Source organism: Dipodomys ordii, unplaced genomic scaffold (genome assembly GCF_000151885.1).
Source record: "Dipodomys ordii isolate 6190 unplaced genomic scaffold, Dord_2.0 Scaffold89, whole genome shotgun sequence".
NCBI lineage: Eukaryota > Metazoa > Chordata > Mammalia > Rodentia > Heteromyidae > Dipodomys > Dipodomys ordii.
Genome location: NW_012267305.1, coordinates 9,224,991 through 9,233,818, shown reverse-complemented (window position 1 = coordinate 9,233,818; position 8,828 = coordinate 9,224,991). Strand labels below are relative to the sequence as shown.

Below are 8,828 nucleotides of genomic sequence, written 5' to 3'. Positions count from 1 at the left end.
TGGAGGTGTGGCTCAAGTGGTACAGCACTAGCCTTCAGCACAAAAGCTAAGGGGCAACACCCAGGTTCTGAGTCCAAGCTCCAAGACTAGCACTGCCTGCCATGCGCTTCTCTCCCCGCCCTGTCACACACACACACACACACACACACACACACACACACACACACACACACGCACACTCACCACACACACACACCTGCGAAGATAAAGCCCTAAGTGTAGCCCTATTTACAGAATTATAGTGATAATTCCAATTCCATAAAATTCTAAAACTGAGAAAGGGATATATATATATATATGTTTATGTTACTTGATGACTTATTGCTAATGGCAGATTCACTTTTGTCTGGGATATTTGAATTGCATTGTTTCATGTTATCTAGAGAAACAAGAAAACTTCAAGGCTGATATTTCTTGAAGAGTTACCACTTACTCATCACTCTGCTGAGGGCAAACATCACTCAGCTCTACGACCTGCTGCTTCCGTTTTTTCACTGTGAAAGAAAATAAAGCTTAAATAAGCATCATTCAGAAGCCACACTTCATACTTCCTTAAAGGCAGTGTCTCTGTGTCTTGTCTCTGTCGTTCTTTCTCTCCCTCCTTCCCCCCGCCCCTCCTCTCATACATACATATATACACACAGAGATTTTCAGGGACTTGAAACAACAAGGAAAGTTACAAACCATGGAATATGTATTCAAACACACCAAGTTTAGAACTACAACTAGCTCCCTATCCCAATCTCTGTGGGCACTGATTATTTGAGTACCTAAACAGAGCCTACTGCTAGGAATGACTAGGAAGCCATGGTATACTGCTTCTCAACTGATTCTCAGGAACTAGGGTTCGGTTTGTGAATCTCAGTCTTCCACTTAGTGGTTTCACAAACCCTTGCAATATTATAATTGAAGAAAGCTAATACCCACCCTATTCACAACAAAAGTTTCACAGAATACAATTTAAGGGGCTCTTACTGTGCTTTCTTTTGTAACAGTTATTTAAATATACCTGTTATAAGTTCCTGTTGCTTCAACAAAATACTTCTTATTTCTTTTAGCCATAACATCTTCACATCTACACTTTTAGCCTAAAGATTAAGAAAGAAGGGATGGTATATTTCCTGTTATAAAAGAATGATTTTTACCATAAATGTAATTACATCAAGGACAATCTACTCCCTAAAACACCATATTCACATTCTAGCCATTTAATTCTTAAAACTTCTAAGAAGCTAATCATTAGCAAGCAGATTAGACATAGTAGAAATAATACACTGAAAACTATTCTGAAATGAGCCTTAAATAATGTAACAATAATGATTAAAAGAAACACAACTGATTTCCTTGGTTTTTCTCTTTGTTCTTTAAAAATATACATAATTTTATAAAGCAAGCTCTAGTATTTCCCCAAAATAGAATCACTTACAAAATAAACTTTGCGACTAATAGCTTAAAAGCTTCCTTAACTATCCTCCCGTTACTTACAAGATAAGCTTGCTAAATGACAAGTATTATGTTGTTAAGTAAGGCAAGAAAAGGTATTTTATAGGTTCTAGTCAGTATAGAATTAAGACAATCAAAAAGCAATGAGCATTGGCAACAGACAACAGGACAAGGATCACACACAATTCACAATATTGAGATTTACTGAATATTTGATGACAACATCATAGCATATTCTGATTGCTCTTCTCTTCCTTCTAACACAGCGGACCTTATAGCATATTTGATCAGGGTTTTAAAAACTATACTTTAGAGCAAATGTGAAGCATCAAATCCTCTCATGAGGAACCCAATGGGACAGGCAAATATCTGCCAAGCTGCCAGCTACAGTTCACTAGTCTCCTAGAGAACAACATGATCATCCCTCAATTTAAAAAAATACATGCTATTAGAAAAATGTTTACATACATCACAAAGACTATTGAAATAATATTGAAGTGATTTGTAGAAAAAAAGTGAGATCTTATGAAATGTGACCAAAAGTCTTTATCAACTCAGGTTTTTCATCTTAAGATAGACTATGATTTCTAGAGTAATTTTACAATAACCAACCTGTACAATATAAACTTCTTCCTTCCCACCGTGCCAGATTTCAAACTTGCGGTTATCACTTTTCACATATTCTGTGATTCCAACTTCATCCATCTAAAAGGAAGAAGTCACCATTGTCATAAGCAGTTTATTACGAATATGAACTTACATTAACTCTATCTCATTTATGTTCTAAATGAAACCAACGTTCTCACTTGGGCAAAATATACATTTTAGATTCAGTGACTATGAAAAGACAAGTATTATCATAGGCCAAAGCAGTTAAATGAAAGCGTTTTCATAGTTCAGAATGCACACTGAATTCCAGTAATTGATACAACTGTGGTAAATCTGAACATCAAAAGAGGACATCAAAGATTGAAGTCTGTTACAAATTAACTACACACTATTAAACCAAATTTGCCACAGAGAAGTAAAAGTAATTAAACATCAGTGAGAAAAGGCGTTTGAAATTAATTTAAATGGGTAATTATTGGCCAGAGCACTTATTCTTAAAAATGTACTATTTATCTCTAGCTGTGAAAAGTTACAACAATCCAATTTACAGAGCAGGGGAAAAGCACTCAGGTACACAGGGATCACAGAACATCCACCAATCCCTCAATCCCTTAGTCTCTATGGAAACCAAAATATCTCTCAGTAAAACTTTTGGGGGGTGGGGTGGGGACTTCTATACACACTCTTACTTACCAAAGCTTTCCTTCTCCTCCATATATCTGTGTTTCGCAGTTTTCTCTTATCTTTTGTTAATATGTTGGCTAATTGCATTTTGGGTAATTTCACTACCTTTTATATAAACATGTTCTATTTCTTTTTTGCCCCTTTTCTTTTCTTTCAATTCTTACCTAATTATCTGAAGGGATATCCTATTTAGTTTCACTGATGAGCCTCTCAAATGACTCTCATTGAAACTGATAAGAAATAAGAGTATTACTAGTGAAATTACTATATCAAGGAAAAAGAATGCAAGTATACTTAGAAATAAAACAGAATCAAAGTGCCTCTGAAATCTACCTTGAATATAGTTGGAAGTTACTTTTAAAATGATTCCAAATATATTTATGTTCCTGCTATACCTCTCAAATCTATTTCTGTTCAAATATGAAGATGTAAGACAAATAGTACTCATTCCATCTTTTTAAAAATTAATTTTGTTTCATAGCATGGCTTTGGCTTATTCTCAGGATAAGTTAGAAAACAAACTTTAGAGTCAGAGAGTTTCTAGAGCCTAGAAACCTTTACCATTTACTAGCTATTTATTGTTCTGCAATTTGCTCAACTTTTATGAAGTTCTATTTCCTTCTTTATAAAGTAGAAAGCACATCTATTTTGGAATTGATATAAGGATTAAATAGCATGCATTGAATATTCAGATCATTTGAGCTTCTTGAAGTAAGAATTTTTTTCTACTCCTTCCCTTGTTTGAATTGCAAGTGTTTTATTATGTTTTACTGCTAACATGCAATACATCATTATTGATGAAATTATTTTTAGTTGTCCAAGGTATCTGTTATCATCACTATGTGACTATTTGCTAAATAAAAAGAACAAACAATAAATGTAGTAATAGAAAAAAAGGATAACAGCCCATCAGGAAAGTAGAGAAGAAGCAAAACAATTTTCTTCCTTAAAATATAAAGTATTATTTGTTTCCTGTGTCTACTAAGTCACCAGGCTCTTATATCTACCTTCCATTGAAATGGGTCCTATAGCTGTCTCATACAGTTTCCATGGTAATTTATTGTATTCTCAATTCTCCCAACTGCATCACTTCAAAATTCCCTCCTTCCTTACATTACTGAACTTGACAAAAATTCTGCTGGCATGCTCATCTTTGTGTCAAATTGAAGGCAAAATAGAAAATCAATACAAGTGAGAAATTGTACATTAGGCAGTAACTAGGTTACCCCATAGATACAAACCAAGTCAATTGGATTGCACATGCCTACAAAGCGAAAGTACCTACCAAAGGAAAAGGATATAAACAACAAAAGACCTAAACCCTGTATGAAATGATTACAACATCTTTGGTTGCCTGTCAGTGTTCATTTAAATCATAATTGACCCTTAGAAATCTAGAGAGTGGGACATAGACTGTGGTATTAATGGAGCAACTGGCTATTTGTGATTTAAAAAAAAACAGAGGGACTTTTTTTTTAAGTTACCATGGATTTAGAAGTAAAATAGGAAAATAAGACAGTGGGAAGGGCATGGGACTTTAGCCTATGAGGATCAAAAGCAGGATATACCCCTTCACACTGTCACCTCAATCTTATCATAAGACACTGCTCTTTACAAATATGGCTGCAAATTGTATCAGTTCTCCAATATACTGGTAATAACAGCTACGAAAGAGCAGGCTCACAAGAAAACTAAAACGATACTGGATGAGGATTCAAGGGTAATCCTTTGTTGTATTTTGTAATTGTTCTATGACAAATGCTACATTGCTTTTACAATTTAAAAGTTGAAAGAGTACTCATTAGACACTATGGGGGAAATGAACTATACAACTTGTGGGAGGGGATGGGAAGGAAAAACTGGGAGAGAGAGAGGGAAGGGAAGACATTTTCCATTGTCCAAAAAGAAATGTACTCATTATATACCATAGCTAAGATATGGAACCAACCCAGATGCCCCTCAGTAGAGGAATGGATCAAGAAGATGTGGTATATATACACAACAGAAATCTATGCTTCCATCAGAAAGAATGACACTGCCCCATTCTTAAGGAAATGGAAAAACCATTATGTGAAGTACGCCACATCCAAAGAAACATAGATCCCATGGTTTCCCTCATTTGTAATAATTAGTATATGTCTAGGATAATCCTAGTAGATGAGCAGAATATCTCAATAGCTATGTCCATATGACCATATAAGATGATGCTAATCTAAATGAACTCCAAGACATAGACACAAGAGGTTTTTCTTTGTTGTTGTTGTTATTTTTAATGTACTATGTGTTCTCTTTTTTCTTTTGTGTTTTTCCATATGGCTTATCCCCTGTTGTCACTGTATTTGATTTTGTTACCTTGGATATTGTACATATGTTTATGGATACTGTATATATATTTAAATTGGGGAAAGGAAGGAGAACAACAAAATGGTGAGACAAAGGACAAAGAGGGAACAGCAATACTCACAAGACAACATGTTGGGAATGAACTGTACAATTTGAGGGGGGGCAGGGAAGGAAGGCAAGTAGGAGAAAAATCAGGGAGTGGGTAACAAGTTTGACATGAAAAGTACTCACTACCTTACGTAACTGCAACCCCTCTGTATATCACCATGACAGTAAAATTAAATTTAAAAAAACTAAAACAAAAAAAGAAAAAAGAAATGTACTCACTACCTGTAATTGTAGCCCCTCTGTATATCACCTTTATAATAACATTTTTAAAAACTTGAAAGATAACATTCATTAGGTGTAAAAAAATCAAATTCTCCAATTATAGCCTCATGTGAATTTTGAATGTCCTCTTTTTCTTTTTTGTTTGCTCTTTGTTCTTATGAGATGGCATCCTGCTGTGTATCTGAGGCTAGTCTCAAATATATCACAGCCCAGGTTGGCCTCAAACTTACAATCCTCCTGTTTCAGCATCCAGAGTTCTAGAATTCTTAATGGACACTACCATGCCTAAGTTGATGATCCTGGTTTCTGGTGGCAAGCTCCGATGCAAGTATTACTGCATTTCCAGTAACTTCCCCAAATTCTATTCTAATTTCAATTCCAAGCTATTATTAGGACAGAAGGACAATTTGAATTATAAAAGAGAACAAAAATAATTTCAAAAGAGAGAACCGAAAAAGTATAGAGAAGACTTAGTTGTGAATAGCTCTGGACATCCAAGTATATAAGTAATAGCGAAGAGCGAAGGGTACGAAAGGAAGGGAAATATGCTAAATGCAATGTTCTCATTTATAAATGCAATTGGGAAAAGGAAGAAACTTCTTCCTCCTGGTATCCTGTAACACAGGACTCCCTCCCTCCCTGCCCCCGTCCCCCGCCAAACCTCCATCTAATACTCCTAGAAAAGGGGTGCTCATAGGGAACCCCAAGACATTGCTTTCCATTTCCTTCTCATTTCAAGATGTATCCTTAGGAGAGTGCCTGGAATATAGTGAGGTGGGAATGGGAGGACTCAAACTCTATACTCTCCTCTCATGCCCAACATAAAGGGTGTGTTTTAGTTGATTTCTATATAAGACTTCTAATAGGACCCATTGCAACAATGAGAAGTACAAGTTATCATGTCGAAAATGAACTTTACAACTTTGGTGGGGGGGGAGGATTGGATGGGGGGTGGGGGGAGGCTGGGAAGGGATGGAAAGGGGAAACAAAGTAGGAGGCTACAATGCTTGATAAGAAATGTACTCATTATCTTGCCCATGTAATTGTAACCCCTCTGTATAGTATTTTCACAATAAAAAAATAAAGAAAGAAAGAAAAAAAAGACTTCTAATAAACACTGCTTCTTTTTTTCCTATATCCATACTGGGGCTTGAATTCAGGGCCTTGCCTAATTGCTTGGCTCCTTAACTCAAGAACAGCACTCTACCACTTGAGCTCCTGCTTCACTTCCAGATTTATTGGTGGTTTATTGGAAATAAGAGTTTCACAGACTTTCCTGCCCAGGCTGGCTTTGACACATGATCCTTAGATCTCAGCCTCCTGAGCAGCTAGGATTATAGGTGTGAACCACAAGTGCCTGATGAAGCTTGCTTTTAAACAAGGACATGTGCAGGGTGCAGCTAAAGTATAAAACTTAACTCATTTTGGGCTGGGAAGGTGGCTCAGTGGTAGAGCGCTTGCCTTGCATGCATGAGGCCCTGGGTTCGATTCCTCAGTACCACATAAGCAAAAAGAAAAGAGCCGGAAGTGGCGCTGTGGCTCAAGTGGTAGAGCACTAGCCTTGAGCTGAAGAGCTGAGGAACAGTGCCCAGGCCCAGAGTTCAGGCCCCACGACCGGACCCCCCCCCAAAAAAACTTATTTTAATTGAAAAACAATACAAAATAGAATATATATATGTATATATAATACTACAGTATATAATTAAAAGTGTCTTACATTCAAAAAGTGCTTAAAACTATACGATGGGTATCGATCAGCATCTTCTCTACTTTCAACACGTCTTTTGCAAAAAATAATGGCTTTTTCATATAAGAAAAGATGCCGTTGCATTGGTTTGAATCTTGCAAAATCCTTCATCTTTGTAGCACCTTTCCGGTGTCCTATCCAAACGCTAAATCCACCTTGGATTATCATCTTGCCCAGTTCATTTAAGTTTCCCTAGAATGGAAAAATCAAAACCCATAAGTAATACAAAGCGCAGCTATATTTAGATCTCTGACATTAACCATTTTAAAGTCTTGCTTGACCTACTAAAACCCCGAAGTATAATTTGCATTTTTTAAATGCAATCCATTACAACTTTTTATGCTACAACATGCCATGAATCACATTATGCAGAAAATTGCTGTAGGTGTGGGGCCTAAAAGCAATCGCTTTTTCCTTAACTTCATACTGTCTCCATGTGGAGATAATTCAGCTATGATAACCTACCCCATCTCTGCCTGATTGCACCTGATTGATGCATGACATGTGTCAGGCCACAAATCAGATTTGAACCTTTTCTTCGATCTCTATGGTAGACTAGGGTAAGCAGGAATTCTGTCGGCTTAACTGACCCACGTACTCCCTTGAGCTACATCTCCTTAGAGCTCAACTTGGGAGCAGCTGTGAAGATGAGGAGAATGCCATAAATCTATTTGGCTCCTCATCTGTAGCCAACTTTCCATTTAGCATTAGTAGTAATAATACATATATTTTGATCTTCACTTATCTGCCTGTTGTATATGTTATTTCTCAATTGATTCTAGGATGGTAAGAAAGGGACATTAACATACTTAGCACTGACACTCCAATAATAATTAAAACTGACTTACAATATAGCCATTTATTGCAATCTGATGCATGGAATCATTCACTGACTTCAGTAAATCCAGCATGGTGTCAACAGCCTCCTTTAATTGAGCAGATCCTTCACCATCTTGGCTGTATTTTAATAGCTCCTGAAATTATAAGTCATGAATGAAACTTAATATTTGGTAAATGTTAAAAGAGTTTAAGAAAAATAACAAATGTGGGGGAAAACATGCTTTCAAGGAGGAATCCAAGCATAAATGTCACTTGTGGGAGTCATTCCTGTCATATGCTCTTTGAAATATTATTAACATGCTTAATAACTGTCAAAATTGCACAGGCAATAAACAGAATAGTAATAGAACAGTATAAGTCAATGGGCATTCAATGCTTTTCAAGCTGAAGAACAACAGCTATTAAGACAGATTAGATTATTGGGAGATGGAGGCAAGAGGATCTTGAATAGAGGACTTACATGCTTGAGTCCTAAAGCTTAACATTAATGCCACACACACACACACACACACACACACACACACACACACACAAACACACTAACACATTAGAGATTAGTTATTAAAGCAATTATGCATGATTTTCTACTGTATATCCAGTAATTTGTGTAATTTTGATGCATGCAATATATAATATTGGGAAAGACACAGTAAAACAAGCTATGGTATATGTATAGTCAATACAGTGTTTTAGGAATATTTCATATTACACTGGGAGGTTATCATTTGCAATATTCATGGAGAAGGCCATGAGTATTGAGATTATATGATCTCAAAACCAAGAAATAGGGGCTGGGAAGGTGGCTCAGTGGTAGAGCGCTTGCCTTGCATGC

At 36.3% G+C, this 8,828-nt stretch overlaps 1 protein-coding gene across 1 annotated transcript in view; it reads right to left on the bottom strand.

The window, feature by feature from the left end:
• Positions 1 to 429: 429 nt before the first annotated feature.
• Positions 430 to 8,828, bottom strand: part of Mcf2 (MCF.2 cell line derived transforming sequence) — an 82,213-nt gene continuing 73,814 nt past the window's right edge. Inside the window, exons 21-25 of the mRNA XM_013025936.1 lie at positions 8,005 to 8,130; positions 7,127 to 7,348; positions 2,056 to 2,148; positions 1,010 to 1,088; positions 430 to 494 (exon numbers count right to left, since the gene is read on the bottom strand). Coding sequence (XP_012881390.1) covers positions 430 to 494; positions 1,010 to 1,088; positions 2,056 to 2,148; positions 7,127 to 7,348; positions 8,005 to 8,130 — 585 coding nt within the window. The remainder of the gene's footprint in view (positions 495 to 1,009; positions 1,089 to 2,055; positions 2,149 to 7,126; positions 7,349 to 8,004; positions 8,131 to 8,828) is intronic.